Below are 20,379 nucleotides of genomic sequence, written 5' to 3' on the forward strand. Positions count from 1 at the left end.
TGTAAAGTAAAACCAGTTGGTACAAATGAAATTAGTTCCTGGCATTTTTTGCCAATACAAAAGCAACTTTTCAAGGTACAATATAATAGTCAAAGCTCAGCATCTAAGTATTGAATATCACCAGATACATATCTGGATTAATATTTAATGCTGAAGACCCATTCTGCAGTAACATTACTCCACAATCAATACGTTGACTTTTTTTATTCTGAAAAAAAAAACCAATCATACCATTAAAGGAGGGGCAAGTGTGAGAAATCCAAAAGACTATTGCTTGACCCTACATTCAAATTTCCACCCAAATTATCTTTAAGGAGGATTCCCAACAGATTTCTACTGAAAATCTAGTTTAGGTTTCAGTTTCCACAGCAAATCCCCAATTAACTCCAAATATCAACTTTCAAAAGACCACCAAACCTTTTACTTCCATTACCAGAGAAAGAAAGCAGTCACTCGTGCCACAGCAACACATTCTTGGATCTACTAACCAATGCTCACAGAAGGTAAAATAATGAGCAAATGGCTTGCTTTAACCATTACTGTTAAAAGATTTAAACAAATTTCCTGCCCCTTCTCATGGGGAATGCTAATCGCAACACAAAAGTATAAAATGTGCTGCAACCAGGTGAGAAAGAGATCTGGGGTCCCTTTCAGCCTTCACCTGGTCTTAGAGTAATAGGGTTTAATTTTAAACACACACCGTGTTTTTTTAGCTCCCCCTTGGCGAATCCTCGTTCATCGCTTTTCAATTATAAGGCCAGGAAACCAGCACAAACAGGCTTTCTCAGGTTTAAAGAAGAAAAGTTGAAATTTAATTCGGTTAATGGCTACCGATACACTAAGCGTCCACATTAGCATCCATATGCGATACACACATGCAAATACAGAAAGAAAAGAGAAGAAAAATAAAGTGGAAAAGTTTGAGGCAATATCTGGAGTTGTAGTTGTTACGGTTCTTCGAGCTCACTGTAGAGTCCTTGATTGTAGGTAGATCTTGCTTTTCATTGGGGCCCAGTATTCTTCTTAAACCTTGCTCGCTCTAGGAGACTTTTCTCTCTTGGGCTTCATGTGTCTTCAATGGATTCAGAGCCTTGTGAGAAAGAGATGTGAGCAGACAAGGGAGAAATCTTCTCAGTCCAGGAGCAAACAGCTTTCTCCCCAAACTGTTTGTACAAATTCAAAAATCCCAGGTTGCCCAGCAGGTTAGTCAAGTGACTAGCTAGTTTGACCATGTCAGTTTGTGTATTCAACCATCTTAGCAGTCAACCTGGAATGCGAGCTCCTCCACCTTCAACGTCTGGTGATCAACAGTCCATTGTGGGTTGAATGTCAGGGAATGGCTGCTTTGTCCTTCCAAACACTGTCTGTTAATATGCAAATATCTTTTCCAGCCATGACTGATCTGTTCAACAAGTCCTCCCCTCATTCTAGTATTAGTTTAAAATCAATGCTCATGACAAAATTAATGTGCCTCATTCTTGGCAGGAGGGGGACCTGCATGACAGTGACAGATATCATGTTCATAATACAAGTGAGAACTAGATTGAACATAGAAGGTTCAGAGAGGAAGTGAGAGGAAATCATTTTTCATGATTAATTTAAAGGACGGTTTAACTGGAACTATCCTTAATTCACTAATGACACAAAAATGTGCATGAAGTTAACAATCCAAATCAAAACCAGGGGTTTCATGCTGACTTAGCCAAGTTAGGTGAATGGGCCACTGTGTGGCATATATTTGTTAATGTGGAAAGATGCTAATACTACATACTTGAAGTTAGGAAACTGAGACATATTTATAGCATGTGTTAAAGTTAATAAATCCAGAGGATAATAGACGATTACTTGCTACAGTGCAATGTGAATTGGTTACAGAGAGAGCAGATAGGGTTTTAGGCTGTGTTGCTAGAACCACAGCATACAAAATAAAGTGTACTGAATACAATTACAAATTTTCTACCTTTAACATAGAAAAATGTACCAAACGTTCTGATACATCTGCATTTGGAATATAATGTTTAGATTTGTCAAGGTTCTGGAAGCAGTCTATGCCCATATGCAACAAGACCTGGATATTATTCTGGGTTGGGCTGAGAAGTAGCGAGTGACATTCGTGCCACACAAGTGACGGGCAATGACCATCTCCAACGAGAGAGAATCTAACCATCTCCCCTTGACATTCAACGGCATTACCATCACTACACCCCCCACCATCAACATCCTGGGGGTTACCATTGACCAGAAACCAAACTGGACCAGCCACATAAATACTGTAGCTACAAGAGCAGGTCAGAGGCTGGGAATTCTGCAGCGAGTAACCCACCTCCTGACTCCCCAAAACCTGCCCACTATCTACAAGGCACAAATCAGGAGTGTGATGGAATACTCTCCATTTGCCTGGATGAGTTCAGCTGCACCAGCACTCAGGAAACATGACACCATCTAGGACAAAGCAGCCCACTTGATCAGCACCCCATCCACCACCTTAAACATTCACTCCCTCCACCACTGACACACAGTGGCAGCAGTGCGTACCATATACAAGATGCAATGCAGAAACTCACCACGCTTAATCAAAAGCACCTTCTAAACCTCTTCCACCTCGAAGTGCAAGGGTAACAGATACATGGGAATACTACCATCTGCAAGTTCCCCTCCAAATCACACACCATCCTAACTTGGAACTGTATCGCCGTTCCTTCCCTGTTGCTGGATCAAAATCCTGGAACTGCCTTTCTAACAGCACTGTGATGTACCCATACCAGATGGAATGTAGCGGTTTAAGAATGTAGCTCACCTCCACCTTCTCAAGAGCAATTAGGGATGAACAACAAATGCTGGCCTTACCAGCAACACACACACACCCCGTGAAATGAATAAAAAAGGTATACTAGAGGATGAATCTTAACCTTACAAGTCCTTATCATTCAGGATAAATATATAAATCTAGACTTGGGACCGTGTACTTTGGGGAAACACAAGGTTGGAAGGGTTCTGATTGAGGTTTTTAAAATGATGAAGGGAAAAAATAAAGTTTTAGCATGAAGGAAGTATTTCTCAGAACAGGCTGGAGGGGCTAAATCGCCTACTCCTGTTAATATGTTCCTTTTGCAGCTAGTCACTACTGTCTGGAACAATATGCCTAAACGTGCCTTGGGTATAGAGTCAAGACAGTCCTTTAACAGGATGAGGAGGACATTTCCAGTTAAAAACAAATCAGTAGTTGTCACATTGAGGTGCTAAGGACGAACAGTCTTCTGGAGTTTGCTTCATTGCCTTGAGAAGAGAAATTTACCAGAGTGTTATGACCAGGTGAGAAAGTTGTCTAAGGGTCCATCTCAGCCTTCACCTGGTCTTACCACAACAGGGTTTAATTTTAAACACACCATGTTTTTAGCTCCCCCTTGGCGAATCCTTGTTCACCACTTTCCAATTATAAGGCCAAGAAACCAGCACAAACAGGCTTTCTCAGGTTTAAAGACGAAAAGTTGAAATTTATTAAACTTAAACTCTAATTCGGTTAACACCTATGGATACACGACGTGCCCATGCTAGCATGCATAAGCAATACACACATGCAGATAGGGACAGAAAGAGCAGAATAAAAATAAAGTGGAAAAGTTTGAGGCAATATCTGAAGAGTTGTTGTTATGGGTCTTCGAGCTCACTGTACAGTCGTTGATTGTCAGTAGATTTTGCTTTTCGTTGGGACCCAGTATTCTTCTTAAACCTTGTTTATTGAAGGAGACTTTTCTCTCTTGGGGTTCATGTGTCTTCAATGGGTTTTGGTGTTCTGTGAAAAAGAGATGGGAGCAGACAGGAGAGGCTGTGGCGAGCCAGTCAGGAGAGGTCTTTTCAATCCAGGAGCCAGCAGCTTTCTGCAGGCTCTCAGTTCAAACACTACAATTCAGAAACCCCCAGAGTGCCAAGGAGGTTAGTCATGTGACTATGTGTTGGCTCTGTGTTTTTTATGTCAGGGAATGGTCCTTTGTCCTTTCCCAGCACTGTCTGTTATTATGCAAATACCTTTTTTTTCCAGCCAAGATCTGGCAGTACTTGTAACAGGCCTTCTCTTCTTCCCAGCAACAATTTGAAATTTAATGTCCATGTGGCAAAATTAATGTTCCTCATTCTTGGCAGTTGGGGGCTTACATGACAAGAGCTTTTCCTGAGTTCATGGCAGTTTTTTAAAAATCATTTTGTTTGTTTGGCTCTCTACAGATAACATTGTTAGGAGGTAGGAGAATGGTGCATAAGGTTACAGTGTTGTCTGGATAGAGCAGGTTTGCTGGTGCCTTATCACTCTTTGTCTGCTTTTACCCATTCAAATCATTAAAAGAAATGTTATTAACATAAATTAGTGCAAAAGTGATAACTTTTAAAAAGTGCCATTTCCTGACACAAAATAAAGCCTAAAATTCCCTTCTACTCTGAACAATGTATCTAGCTTCTTCACTTTTTCCACAGAAATTTGCATTAACCTGAAGCTTAGAAATTTAGTCTTACTTCACCAAAGCAAAATGACTATTTCCCACATTAGCCATCCGGTTGAGTGACAATCCCAGTGGCATCAAATTGTGGCCAGTTCTAAATAGTGGCCCTGCCTCCTTCAGAATGGCAGTTGAGAAAGTTTCATCCTGTTTCACAAACACCAAAGTTAGTAGGGAAAATTTAAATTCAGGTCATAAAATGGTGAAAAGGGCAGGGTTATAACCTACTGCATCACCCAAATGTTCACAACATGACTGCATTTGATTCAACTTAAAAACTTATAACAAAAAGAGAATACTTACAGGTCTAACATCTCCACAGGAATTTGTGAATTGTCGTGCCAAACCAAAGTCCAGCATAAAACACTTTCTACAGGTGCTAGGAAAGCGGCCCATTGCAAAGTTTGACTGAAAATAAAAAAAGAACATTTTCCTTGTTTTATTGAACATATTGTCGGAAACCATTCCATTCACCCACCCTCATAATTAGAAAGAAAGACATTCATTTCTACAGTGTCTTTCATGATTTCAGGATGTCCCCAAGTGCTTTACAGTCAACTAAGAACAGTCACCATCATAATGTAGGAAATGCAGCAGTCAATTTGTGCATAGAAAGCTCCCACAAACAGCAATGAGATAAAATGTATTTTTAGTAGTGCCGGTTAACAAATAAATGCCCTACATAATGTTCATAGGTGGATAGCAGGGAGTGAATCAACAGCTAAAACCTGACTGACACTCGGATACTGTTTTATATAGCACTCCTCATGCAAAGACATTTCTGGAAACAAGAGGAGGAGAAAGGAAAGATTCTGTGGGGGGGGCGGGGGGGGGGGGGACAGCAAAAGGCAGTCTAAAGTAGCTTTTGGGGTTATTGGGTGTCAGGGCCACCAACTCCCAACACATGGGTCTCGTGGACCCAGAAATACTAAAGGTGCTGGATCTGCTGACACTGATGGACTGGAAAATGCAATAAAGCAGGTCAGCCTGGTCACTGACCTTAGCAAATGCACTTTGGGGGTTGCTGTCAACTTCACAAGATCCATAAGTTGGGAACTGGCAGCCCAAGCAGTCCACTAATCCCAATGGCTAAAACAACTAAAAAGTATGTAGTCTTTTTAAATATTTTGAACGCAATAATTTTCTTTGCAATGCAAAGCGATTGAGTAGAGAATTCCAGAGGACAGAGGTGTAGTGACTGAATAATTTGGTTCATCAAAGGTCAATCAGAAGTGTAAACATGGGAGTAGTTTATGGACACTATTTGAAGATCAAAATTTCATTACAACATTCATAACTTATTTTTATGCAATATATATATATATATATCCAACAGCTTGATAAAATTAAACTTATAATTTTTGCAGCATTTGGAAAACAAAGGTGCCTTTCCCCTCCCCCCCCCACCCCCCCCCAAGACTGTTCCAGTTAACTGAGTGAGTGCTGCACCGTTGGAAGTTTGTCTTTCAGGTGAGATGATAAACTGAAGTCCCGCCTGCCCTTTCAGGTGAATGTAAAAAGATTCCATGGTACTATTCCAAAGAGTAAAGGAATTCTCTCCAGAATCCAAGCCAATATTTATCCCTCAACCATGATTAAAACAGATTATCCAGTCATCGTTACATTGGTGTTGGTGGGACCTTGCTTTGTGCAAACTGGCTGCTACATTCCCTACAACAATGACTACCCGTCAAAAGTACTTGATTGGCCGTAAAAAGCTTTGGATCCTCCGGATGTTGTGAAAGGCACAATATAAATGAGATTCTTTCTTTCTTTAGAGTTTTTCCAACAACCTTCTCATGATTTTATACCCATTTGATAAGAGTTTAAGAAATTAGGCAATCCCAACTAGTGTTTGATTCTGTAACTGCAACTGGACAAACTTAATACTAACATACACTAGGAAAAGTAGTTGTAACTACCCCATAAATTACTTACAGGTTTGATGTCTCTGTGAAGGAAGCCCACAGTGTGAATACTTTCTATTGCTTCAAGAATCTGTTTTCCCAGTCGCAGAGTAGTGCTGATGCTAAAGGTACCTCTAGACTGGCTGCGACGTAGATCAGCAAGATTCCGACCCTGAGCAGAGAGAAGAGAAATTCTCTGAGTTCTAAAAACAGGATATATTACTGCTCTATATCCAATCATGATGTGTACTGTATGTAGACATTTTTAGAAATTTTCCAGCACAATTATTGTTTCTTGCATGGCCATAAAAAACAATGAAATTCAAGTGGATTAATATTTCCAATAATCATCTATTGCTAATTTAATCTCCCCTTCTTCTGATAACTTCCAGGCTTGATGCATCTCCCGTTCTCTCTTAATTGTCCCACAATAGGCTTCGATTTCTCACTCAGCTTTCTCAGTTGAAAAAAAAGACTGATTTCTCCAGGCAAGGTAGAGAGGGGAGGTGAGGGATTTCATTTTAGTTGCTGTTTTAAGATACCTTTGTTCTTAAGTTTGCCAGAACATCCTTTGCAAAAAGTTAACATGCAACATTAGTACCTTCATAAACTGAAGGCTAATACTTAACTATATGTTGTTACTATTCTACAATTTATTCTTTAAAAAGAGTACCCTTATTAAAGCCTGTGCAAAGGTGAAACAACCGGAAAATGCATTTTATGGAGGTTAGCATTTTGACCCCAGTCTATACAGGGTGAACTAATCTCAGCTGCAGTGGCAGTACAACTACAATTGGTCTCACTGCTCCTCAGTTAGGGAGGAAACAATTACTATTCTCAATCACCGTCCAGTGACCTGAGCTGTTGCCTGGAAATCGGATGAGGACAGGATCAGGATCAGCACAATTTCCCTTCTAGAAGTCCATCGAGCCAGTCCCATTAAGTCATGTTCCAACTAAGCATCATGATGCTCAGTGCTCCCACCCATCAGTCATGTTGTGCTGGGAAAGGCAAAAATAGAGCTTGCAGCATGTGAGGCTTTCCACTGGAAGTGTGAACTTCATCACTGAGATGGCCTGACAATTGAAGGAATCCATAGCTTGTCCTCCTTTATCAGACAGCAGTCTCACCTCTCACTAGGCAGTGAAGAGCATGAGAGTACCAGGCGTCTCAGCAAGTTTGGCCGAGGAGAAACCTTCTTGGGAGAAGTGGTGGAGGAACAAGTCCCCAAAATGCTGCTCCCAAAGTTTCAGACTTTTAGAATTAGAATTAGAATATTACAGCGCAGTACAGGCCCTTCGGCCCTCGATGTTGCGCCGATCATCTGACCTACACTATTCCATTTACATCCATATGTCTATCCAATGACCACTTAAATGCCCTTAAAGTTGGCGAGTCTACTACTGTTGCAGGCAGGGCGTTCCACGCCCCTACTACTCTCTGCGTAAAGAAACTACCTCTGACATCTGTCCTATATCTTTCACCCCTCAACTTAAAGCTATGTCCCCTCGTGTTTGCCATCCTCATCCGAGGAAAAAGACTCTCACTATCCACCCTATCTAACCCTCTGATTATCTTATATGTCTCTATTAAGTCACCTCTCCTCCTCCTTCGCTCCAACGAAAACAACCTCAAGTCCCTCAGCCTTTCCTCGTAAGACCTTCCCTCCATACCAGGCAACATCCTAGTAAATCTCCTCTGCACCTTTTCCAAAGCTTCCACATCCTTCCTATAATGCGGTGACCAGAACTGCACGCAATACTCCAGGTGCGGCCGCACCAGAGTTCTGTACAGCTGCAGCATGACCTCGTGGCTCCTAAACTCGGTCCCCCTACTAATAAAAGCTAACACACCATATGCCTTCTTAACAGCCCTATTAACCTGGGTAGCAACTTTCAGGGATTTATGTACCTGGATACCAAGATCTCTCTGCTCATCTACACTACCAAGAATCTTCCCATTAGCCCAGTACTCTGCATTGCTGTTACTCCTTCCAAAGTGAATCACCTCACACTTCTCCGCATTAAACTCCATTTGCCATCTCTCAGCCCAGCTCTGCAGCCTATCTATGTCCCTCTGTACCCTACAACACCCTTCGACACTATCCACAACTCCACCGACCTTCGTGTCATCCGCAAATTTACTAACCCACCCTTCTACACCCTCATCCAGGTCGTTTATAAAAATGACAAACAGCAGTGGCCCCAAAACAGAACCTTGCGGTACACCACTAGTAACTAAACTCCAGGATGAACATTTGCCATCAACCACCACCCTCTGTCTTCTTTCAGCTAGCCAATTTCTGATCCAAAGCTCTAAATCACCTTCAACCCCATACTTGCGTATTTTCTGCAATAGCCTACCGTGGGGAACCTTATCAAACGCCTTACTGAAATCCATATACACCACATCCACGGCTTTACCCTCATCCACCTGTTTGGTCACCTTCTCGAAAAACTCAATAAGGTTTGTGAGGCACGACCTACCTTTCACAAAACCGTGCTGACTATCGCAAATGAACTTATTCTTTTCAAGATGATTATAAATCCTGTCTCTTATAACCTTTTCCAACATTTTACCCACAACCGAAGTAAGGCTCACAGGTCTATAATTACCAGGGCTGTCTCTACTCCCCTTCTTGAACAAGGGGACAACATTTGCTATCCTCCAGTCCTCCGGCACTACTCCTGTCGACAATGACGACTTGAAGATCAACAACAATGGCTCTGCAATCTCCTCCCTGGCTTCCCAGAGAATCCTAGGATAAATCCCATCTGGCCCAGGGGACTTATCTATTTTCACTCTTTCCAAAATTGCTAACACCTCCTCCTTGTGAATCTCAATCCCATCTAGCCTAGTAGCCTGAATCTCAGTATTCTCCTCGGCAACATTTTCTTTCTCTACTGTAAATACTGACTTTAGTCTCTAATGTGCAAGGCAGTGATGGCAAGGAGTTTCAAAACGTCAGTCCAGTATGTGGCCTCAGGTGTAGGAAAAATATCAGCTGGCGACTGCCAAATTCCGCTTGAATTAGGGCTATACAAACAGTGCACAGGCTACGAAAAGCTCCAAGCTTCCCATTGTCTGGCACTGCCCTACAATTCCTTCAGGTCTTCCTGCTCTCAGTAACCACCAGAGATTCAATTCTGCATTCAGTCAGTCATAGCTGCCTCTGGCTGCATCCTGTTGGTGTGCCACAGAATAATTTAAAAAATAAAAATACAGTCATTTTGAGCACGACTGGTGAAAAGAATTGTGCAGAAAGTGTGATTACACTGCCAATTCAGAAGGAGCTGCAAACACTCATGGCTGCTGCGACAAAAAGGTGGCATTAATGATTATGTACAAAAAAAATTTGCAATTATAACAGATGCAACTTATAATGAAGTAGTATTATCAACAAAGAACTCAGGAATCTAGTCAAGAGATTTGAAAAATTAGTGGGGCGGTGACAATGAAAAAATCTGCTTTGCTTTAATAATGTGGCATGGTTGCAGACACGCAATGGCTGGATTTTTACCAATTTTCAAAGTTCATTTCCCTCTGCGCCCCCAAAACGTTTCTTCTACAGGTTGTTCTTAGAGAGCTGAAGAAGAAGGGTAAAGGTGGGGCCGGATTGCAAGGAAGGGACAAATTGTCACCAACATCACATCATATGATGCACTCGTATTGAATCTCAGAATCGTTACAGGACAGAGGGAGGCCATTCAGCCCATCGTGTCTGCACCGGCTCTCCGAGTGAGAACTTCACTTAGTGCCATTCCGCCGCCTTCTCCTCATAACCCTGTACTTTCTTCCTTTTCAGATAACTATTGAATTCCCTTTTGAATGCCTTGATTTGAACCTACCTCCGCCACGCTCTCTGGCAGTGCAGTCCAGATCCTAACCACACACTGCATAAAAAAGTTTTTCCTCAGGTCTCCATTGCTTCTTTTATTAATTACCTTAAATCTATGCCCTCTCATTCTCGATCCTTTCATGAGTGGGAACAGTTTCTCTCGATCTACTCTGTCCAGACCCCTCATGATTTTGAATACCTCTGTCACTGACCTGAAACGTTAACTCTACTCTCTCCACAGATGCTGCCAGACCTGCTGAGTATTTCCAGCACTTTCCTGCTTTTATGTCAAATCTTGTCCCCAGCCTCTCTTATCCAAGGAAAACAGTCCCAACTTTTCCAATCTATCTTTGTAAATGAAGTTCCTCATCCCTGGAATCATTCTCGTGAATCTTTTGTGCGCTCTCTCCAATGTCTTCACATCTTCCCTTAAATGCGGTGCCCAAAACTGGACACAGTCCAGTCCAGGCTGAGACCGAACTAGTGTCTTATACAAGTTTAACATAACCTCCCTGCTCTTGTACTCCATGCCCCTATTAATAAAGCCCAGGATACTGTATGCTTTATTGACTGCTCTCTAAATCTTTCCTGCCACCTTCAATGACTTAAGCACATATACACCCAAGTCCCTCTGTTCCTGCACCCACATTAGAGTTGTACTCTTCATTTTATAATGTCTCTTCATGTTCTTCCTATATCAAAATGAATCACTTCACATTCCTCTGCATTGAACTTCATCTGCCACTTGTCCGCCCATTCCAGTAGCTTACCAATGCCCTTTTGAAGTTCTATACTATCCTCCTTACAGTTCACAATGCTTCCAAGTTTTATATCACCTGCAAATTTTGAAATTGCGCCGGGTACACCAAGGTCTCGGTCATTAATATACATCAGGAACAGCAATGGTCCCAAAACTGAACCCTGGGGAACAAACCTTCCTCCAGCTTGAAAAACATCGATTAACCACTCTTGTGTTTCCTGTCACTCAGCCAATTTCATATACATGTTGCCACTGTCCCTTTTATTCCATTAGCTATAACTTTGCTCACAAGTCTGTTGTGTGGCACCGTATCAAATGCTATTTGGAAGTCCATGTACATCACATCAACAGCAATCCTCTGGGATATACTTTCAAAAAACTCCAGCAAGATAGTTAAACACAATTTTTCCTTAACAAATCCGTGCTGGCTTTCCTTAATTAACCCACATTTGTCCATGTGGCTATTAATTATTGTTTCTAGAAGTTAACTGACAGGCCTGTAGTTGCTGGGCTTATCTTTACATCCTTTTTTGAACAAAGGTGCAACATTCTCAATGCTCCAGTCCTCTGGCTGTACCCCCAAGTCTAAGGAAGACTGGAAAATTATGGTCAGTGCCTCCACAATTACCACTCTCACTTCCCTCAGTATCCTTGAATGCATTTCATCCAGTCCTGATGCTTTATCAACTTTAAGTATAGACAGCCTATCTAATACCTCATCAATTTTAAATCCTTCTAGTGTATTAATCACCTCCTCTTTCACCGTGGCTTGAGTAGCATTTTCTTCCTTGATAAAAAAAGAGATGCATAGCATTCATTTAACACCTCAGCTATCGCCCCTGCCTCCAAGCATAAATCCTCCTTTCGGTCCCTAATTGGGCCTACTCCATCTTTTAACTATTTATATGCCTACAGAAGACGTCGGGATTCCCTTTTATGTTAGCTGCCAGTCTCTTTTCACACTCTCTCTTTGCTTCTCTTATTTACTTTTCCACTTCCCCTCTGAACCTTCTATATTCAGCCTGGTTCTCCATTGTATTATCTACCTGACATTGTCATAAGCACACTTACTTTTCTCCATCTTAATCTCTACCCCTTTTGTCATCCAGGGAGTTCTGGATTTGTTTGCCCTACCTTTCCCCTTCAAGGAAATGTACCTCGACTGTGCCTGAATTATCTCTTCTTTGTGGTAGCCCATTGTTCAGCTACTGTTTTACCTGCCACCCTTTGATTCCAATTTATTCGACCCAGATCCATTCTTGCCCCACTGAAGTTGGCTTTCTCCCAGTTAATTATTCTTACTCTAGATTGTTCCTTGTCCTTTCCCATAGCCAACCTAAATCTTATGAAACAATGATCACTGTCCCCTAAATGTCCTCCTACAGACACTTGATCCACCTCATTCCCAAGAACCAGATCTAGCAGTGCCTCCTTTCTCATTGGACTGTAAACATACTGCTGTCGAAAATTTTCCTGAACACACTCCAGGAACTCCTGCCTCTCTCTAACCTTTATACTACTATTATTCCAGTCTACATTTGGATAATTAAAGTCCAAATTCTTGCAACTCGCTGTAATTTCCTTGCAAATTTGTTCCTCTATGTTCTTTCCACTAGTTGGTGCCTTATAGACTACTCCAAGCAATGTAATTGCACCGTTTTTGTTCCTTAGCTCCAGCCTCTGGGATATCCTCTCTTTCAAGCACTGTAATATTCTCTTTAATCAATACTGCCACTCCTCCCCCTTTTCCTCCTTTCCTATTTCCTGAACACCTTGTATCCAGGAATATGTAACACCCAGTCCTGCCCTTCTTTGGGCCAGGTCTCTGTTATAGCCACATCATCATATTCCCACGTCAATCTGCGCCCGTAACTCACCAATCTTATTAACTACACTCCGTGCATTCACATGCATGCACATTAACCCTGATTTAGACTTTATTACTTCCTTACTCTGCCCCCACCTAATAACTTACTATTCCATATTCTAGTGCTATCTATCTCTCCCAGTATTCTGTGCACCTTAGTAGTACTATGTAACCCTCTCCCCTTATGCACTTTATTCCTCTTTTCTACTTCTATTTGCTGGCGCCCACCCCCCTGCCAATTTAGTTTAAACCCTCCCAAGACATAAGACATCATCACTTTTTCCTTCCACTATATGGACAGCCCAACTGCATAGGTACATAAAGACTGATGGAACTTATCCAAACAAGACAAGCAAGTCTGAGTGATTCTCTACCAAAAAAAATAGCAATCTCAATTGTTGTGTAAGAAAAACATACTGGTGGAGCATAGATGCTTGACCAAAGGAAGCAAGGGAAAAAGTAAACTAGTGGACCTCACTTGCTAGTTAGAAAAAGGCAGGAGCAGGTCAGCTACCCAACTTCTCAGATGTGAAATAATGTATGGCTCCAGAGGAACTACAGTAAGCACGAGAAAACCAAGCAAATACCAAGCGGAATTTCGTCAAGGTGGCATCTATCAGGACTGCTCAAAATTATGTTCATTTTAACAATCAGGGCAAACTGAATTTGCTCAGTGGTATCTCTGCTCATCTTCCAAATGGTATTGTATACATAGCAAAGACCTTGTACGCATGGGAGCTTTCCTGGTTTGTAAGCAACTAGAGCAGTGCCTGTCTGACAGTATTATCCTATTCCAAGTATATGATTGAGATCACTCAACTGGAGGATGGCATCAGCTCCAGACTCCAGGTAAAAGACAATTGGGTTATCTGACCTTGTCTTTTAGTAATAATGTTAGACAATTTTATGAGGAAAAAGTTCTTCACTCAGAGGGTGGTGAACCTGTGGAATTCTCTACCGCAGAAGGCAGTGGAGGCCAAGTCATTAAATATATTCAAGAAGGAGATAGATATGAATAGGATGGGAATAGAGGGATACGGTCCCCAGAAGTGCAGAAGGTTTTAGTTTAGGCAGGCAAGATCGGCGTAGGCTTGGAGGGCCGAATGACCTGTTCCTGTGCTGTACTGTTCTTTGTTATATATTTCTTAATGCCAAAGAGATAAAGGGTATGGGGAGAAAGCAGGAACAGGGTACTGAATTAGACAATCAGTCATGATCTTTTTTGAATGGCGGAGCAGGCGCAAAGGGCCGAATGGCCTACTCCTGCTCCTATTTTCTATGTTTCTATGTTTTCTAATACAAACTAATAAAGTGGAATAAGGAAGTTGCAGAGATTGGAGACTCCAGAAACAATTCAGATTGTACAGACACACGTAAAAAAGTATTTTATATTACAACAAATTAAGCTTCAACACATCAAAAAGAAATTCTGATCATTACAAAAGTAATTTTATTCAACTAAACACAAATCAAATACATTTCCAGACATAAGATGTTAAGATAAACACTAATTGTAATAAATGCTTTTACTTATATTTAGAATAAAGACAAATGCATTAAAATGACACAACTGAGCTGCATAAAAATCTAGGTATTTCAATAACAAGGTGAAAAAGAAATTCTTAGTTATCTAAATATTAAAATGAAGTTGGTGTTTTTTTTAAATAAACTTACCTGCAGCTGCATAACAACATAATTAAATCGGTCATTTCTTCCACAGCCAATAAATCTACAAACATGATCCTTTCCTATTATAAAGAGGAAAAAAATCTCCATCAGCAATTTCACTTATGAGAGAATGTGACTGAAGAGCTGAAACATGGTGCAGACATTCACTACAGGAAATTGCAATAATTGACAAGCCCCAGACATAATCCATCCAATAGCATTCATTTCACTTCTTCATCACTGAGTGCACTCTTGGGAGAATTAGGCAGTACTGGTGATCCGGTACCATACAATAAATTGTAGTTTGTCGTTCATAGGTTACTAAACATCAATGGAAAGAATGGAAGAACATAAGACCTGTGTCATGAGCCTGTTTTACAACTGAAATTATCTAGTCTCAGGGATGCTAGAAGAATTTGCCCTCAACTGATTCATAAACTAGAATTGAATGAAATACTCTTGAGATTTAGTAATATTTACAGTGATTTCGCCTTTTATATGCCCACTAAGTCTACTAATTGTTGATAAGAAACACACAGGGTTAACCACAGGCTCACTGTTTTGATGTCTGTACAACAAAGGGTATATGACATTTCACCAGACGTTAGCCGAAATACTTTAACAGGTGACTGTCACAATGTAATCGACACTGAAAATAAATGTACACAATACAAACCTGTTAATCTATCAAGTTCCCAATTTCTTAGCAAACTCTTAAAACAGCTGAATTACATTTGAAACTATATTTTATGGTCTGGATAGTACAAAAGCAGCATCTGGATATGTATATATAAAATTAAAGCTTTTTAGTTTACGTCAACTCAATATTCTTCAGATCATAGGAGTCTGTCAAGGACAATGGAAACAATCTCTACACTGGCCTAGTAAAAATGACAAGGAATACATCGTTTTGCTTTAAGCAACATCTGATGGGCATTTTCCTATACAAATCATTCCTCCAACAATTACCTACTCATCCATTCTTCATCAGAATATTACTAAACATGAAAATTTGGATTTGAAAAGAAATTGACAATTGGTTGGGAGGTAGAAGATAAATTATAAAGTTGAGGGGAACATACTCCGAGTGGCAGGATGTGATAAATGGCCTTCCTCAGATATCTGTTCTGTGGACTCAGCTTTTCACTGTACATATCAATGACTTGGATAAAGGAATAGAGTTGCACATCCAAATTTGCAAATGATATTAAGTTGGGAGGCACAATAAGTTGTGTAGATGGAAGCAGGAAGTGACAAAGTGGCACAGAAAGGTTAACCAGGTAAGCAAAACTGGCAGATGGAGATCAACGTGGGAAGCACGTGAGGTTATGCACTTTGGATCCAAGAATGGCAAATCAAAGTATTTCATTCATGACATGTGACTAGAAACGGTATGACAACAAGGGATATGGGTGTCCAGGTACATTCTGGGGCACAGGCTGGAATGCAACAATGATGAAGTGATACTTCAGTTGTACAAAGCCTTGTTCAGACCCCTTCTGGGGTACTGCATTCAGTTTTGGGCACAGCACCTCAGGAAGGATATACTAGCCTTTGGTGGCATTGGAAGTGAGGCCGGGAGGAGGGGTTCAGGGCACAGCACAGATTCAACAAAATGATTCGCCCTACGAAGGATTAAGTTGTAACACAACTCAGAGAGGAAGAATGATCACTAGGGTGAGTTCCTGGAGTCATGCTGGTACTACAGATCCAGCATGAGTCACCAACTTTAGGGATTATTTTTTCCCTGCTTTTTTTTTAAAATGAGGGGAGGAAACTTTTTTTTAAAAATACACTCTTGTGTTACTCCATTCCAGTTACTAATAAATGCAGGTAATGCATATATCATATCATTTCCATTGGCCCAGCATTGGCACTTTGACATAACATGGCTAACACACACACCCCACACATACACACAGGTAGTTCTATGGCATGTTCTTCTATTGTCAATAAAGGTGCACAACACAGAAGAGCACATAAAAACAACTAACCTGCAGCAGTATAAGTTTCAGCAAACACTGCTTATCAAAGTATAGATCAGTTGCCACCCCACCCCCATAAGTAGTGAATGAAAGAAGAGTGTTAATAGTGGCCGCCTTTTTACAATTACTGAAACTAAAATAACACAAACTTGCTGCATTTTTAAAAACTTCTGAAATACCAGACCTATTCCAAGAATTTCATGAATGTAATAAGTAACTGTTTAATCCAAGCTGAAGCATGGAACTGGAGTAAATGCTATTTAGCATTCAACTTTTGATCTTTTGTTGGCTGAATAATTATAATATTTACATAATATAAATAAAGTCAAAATTTTAGAAAAGCGCAGTGGCACAGTGTTTAGCACCGCAGCCTCACAGCTCCAGGGACCCGTGTTCGATTCCGGGTACTGCCTGTGTGGAGTTTGCAAGTTCTCCCTGTGTCTGCGTGGGTTTTCTCCGGGTGCTCCGGTTTCCTCCCACAAGCCAAAAGACTTGCAGGTTGATAGGTAAATTGGCCATTATAAATTGCCCCTAGTATAGGTAGGTGGTAGGGAAATATAGGGACAGGTGGGGATGTTTGGTAGGAATATGGGATTAGTGTAGGATTAGTATAAATGGGTGGTTGATGTTCGGCACAGACTCGGTGGGCCGAAGGGCCTGTTTCAGTGCTGTATCTCTAATCTAATCAAAAGATGGAGTCTGCAACGTGGGTACCAGTGTCAGCTGTGGCTCAGTTGATAGCAACTCTTGCCTCTGTGGCACAAGGTTCTAGTTTCAAGTCCCGCTCCAGGGCTTAAGCACAAAAATCAAGGGTGACACTCTAGTGCAGCACCAAGAGAGCGCTGTATTGTCAGAGGTACCATCTTTCAGATGAGATGTTAAACCGAGGCCCCATCTGACTGCTTGGATGGATGTAAAAGATCCCATGGCACTACTTCGAAGAAGAGCAGGGGAAAATTATACCCGGTGTCCTGGACAATACTTACCCCTCAATCAATATCACAAAAAACAGATTATCTGGTCATCATCACATTGCTGTTTGTGGGAGTTTGCTGTCCACAAACTGGCCTCTGTGTTTCCTACAACAGACACGACCCTTCTAAAGTACTTCATTGGCTGTGAAACACTTTGAGATGTCCAGTGGTTGTGAAAGGCACTATATAAATGCATGTTTTTTTCTCTTTTCAGACAAGACTAAGTGAACAGAAGCACTAGAAGATAATTTCTTTCCTGATCTGGCTCTATTTCCTTGAGCAGAATGAAGTGAAACACACCTGATGTCAAGTCATAAGTTAGCCCGTCTACTTTTAAGACTCTCTCAAGATCTGAACATACCTGATGCAGTAGGTACTGGATTCAGATCTTCCTCATCTTCTCCATCTGAAACTCGTTGACCTTTGGACTGGTTTTCAGCCTAGACTGACATTTTCTGTAACCAACGGCCCTTAATCATGGATTACACTTCACTGCTTATTTACTTAACCACTTATAAATTCAATTTGTTTGCAAATCTCTAATATAATTGGCTCTGCGATGGACATGTGACTGCCATTTGTTCAAAGCATTAGCTCTCCTTGTCGGTGTGGAATTAGCTGCTCTTCGACGGGGCAGCACTTGGGTCCTAAGATTCAACACAATGCTCTGTGGTGGTGGTGGTGGTGAAATAAATCAGCCAGGCTTTCCACTCCTGTTTGAAAAGCTTGTGAGCGACGACAAGATCAAGATCAACTGTGATGCCCTCTACGGTGGAATAGCATGTCAATGCTGACTGCTTCAACTCATCTGAACAGCCTGCCAAAACTACATGGCTACTTGGGAGAACTATCAGAGGTCTGTTGGGACTCATGGGACAACATCCCAGTAAGAGTTAATGCTGCAGAAGTGGAAAGAAGAAAATTGGGGGAAGGGAAGTTTTATTTAGCTTGATATATTTTCTTTGTAATCTATATTTCAAAATTTTCCCCGAGTGCATTTCTGTACTAGATTATATCTCAAGGCATTCTGCATACAATGAATTGCATTCAATGTTTTTATGTAGGCAAACACATCAGCTATTTTGCACAGTGCAAAATCCCACAAATAGCAGTGTGATTAATAATAAGCAATTCTAATACGATGATGCTGGTCCAAAGAGGAAGATAGTTCAGGACACCAGAATGTCAACCTACATTATGTGCTCTAGTTCTGGTGTGTCAATTAAACCTAGAACCTGTTGCTTCAGGAACAAATGTGCTAAGGAAAGATAAAACTTATTATACTATCTCCAACTGCATTAGATGAAAATAAAGTTACATAAAGAAACACAATACAGGTCTCTGGTTAGACTGCATCTGGAGTACTGGGCCCAGTCTTGGTTTCTTCTCATGAATGAGAGTTATGAGAATGATTCCTCGCTTAAAGGACTATAGTTACTCAGATAGAATTACGACACAGGGTTTATTTCCTTTGGACTGGTGTAGGCCTAGAGGTTTATAAAAAAATGAAAGGGTTGTAGAGCATGCCCATTGATAGACCAGTTTGACAGACTGGGGAAAACCAGGGCACAGGCAAAAGTAGGAATAGGCTGGGTGTTAAGAGTATTCTTTTCTCGGAGAAATGAACTTCTGGAATGCACTGCTGGCTGTTGTGGTTGATGCTGGCTCTCTGCATGTCTGAGGAGGGAGCTGAACCAGTTCTTGACTGGGACAGAGATCACACCACGTAGAAGACTAGTGTTTTTAACACATGGATTGAGAGATTTCCTGGACTGGTTTCAATTGAAGGGGGTCAGAAAGGAATTTCTCAAAAGTTTTGTTTTCCATTATTGCCCCAAGATTTTCTCTTTTATGCCTCTCCCAGGAGAGTTCATGGCAGTAGTGCAGGCTAGGAAACGTCTTGACATGTTGTTCCGGCCATCGGGAGTGTGGGGCAAGCTTGATGGAACGGCTGGTCTTTTCCTGCCTGCCATTTTCGTATGTTCATAATTCCAAGTCTATTTGAGCAAATTTTCATCCTGATGCAATTCTTAAAAATTTATATTGAGAAATTTCCAAAAGATTAGCACACACTGATTATTTAAGTTCAGTACTCTGAAGATTCCATTTCCTTTAATTAGAATTGATTTAAGAATTCCAACCAATTAGTTCAGCGTTATTTTATCAAATTAAGCAAATTATAGTGACTGATATAATGAACACTACCGTTTTATTGATGGAGATGAAGTAATAAATAAGAGTGCATAAAATTTCTGATGAGCTTCCTGTATTCAGAAATTAAGTATTTAATATTAAAGAGGAAAAGCCGCTTTCAATGAGGAAGCATTTTTTAAACCTGTATTCATTTTGACTAAGCTTTGCTTTTAAATATGCTATTTTCATGCAATCACCACCTGTAATTGTACTGTTGATAAGCACGCTTTAAAAAACTTGATAGAAGTGCAAATATTCTGTTGACAAAGTGTGCTATAAAATCAAGTTTATCTTATCTATTCAAGCAGTATCGTGCAAAAGCGATCGTGGTTGAGTGGTGTTGAGCAAGTATTGCACTGACTTTCAGCGCTGCACGTGCAGCTCAGATCCAGTTTAAAGGGTCAAGTGATATTAACTGCAGCCAGAGTAAAAAATAAACATACATCCAGAAAACATAAGGACAGTGAAATTTGCACCAATAAGACCAGTTACGTACGTGTCAAAATATACCCACCATACTTTTTTTTTTAAGAATGTGGGTTTAAAAGCTTGTGTGTAAATAAATGTAATTTAGGTAAACTCATAAACTAAGGTACGAATTGAACAAAAATATAATCAACCACATTAAAATAGTAACCAGATAGTTTGCCAGAAATACTAGGCTCAAATGCTAACGAGGGATCACAGCAGATTAGAT

The 20,379-nt window shown here is 40.8% G+C and overlaps 1 protein-coding gene across 2 annotated transcripts in view; it reads right to left on the reverse strand.

Moving 5' to 3' along the window:
* Nucleotides 1-20,379, reverse strand: part of ttbk2a (tau tubulin kinase 2a) — a 290,578-nt gene that overhangs the window by 139,699 nt on the left and 130,500 nt on the right. For both annotated transcript variants that reach the window (XM_068039750.1, XM_068039749.1), the window contains exons 4-6: nt 14,537-14,610; nt 6,429-6,569; nt 4,794-4,898 (exon numbers count right to left, since the gene is read on the reverse strand). In XM_068039750.1, coding sequence (XP_067895851.1) covers nt 4,794-4,898; nt 6,429-6,569; nt 14,537-14,610 — 320 coding nt within the window. The remainder of the gene's footprint in view (nt 1-4,793; nt 4,899-6,428; nt 6,570-14,536; nt 14,611-20,379) is intronic.

This window comes from Heterodontus francisci, chromosome 9 (genome assembly GCF_036365525.1).
Source record: "Heterodontus francisci isolate sHetFra1 chromosome 9, sHetFra1.hap1, whole genome shotgun sequence".
Lineage (NCBI taxonomy): Eukaryota > Metazoa > Chordata > Chondrichthyes > Heterodontiformes > Heterodontidae > Heterodontus > Heterodontus francisci.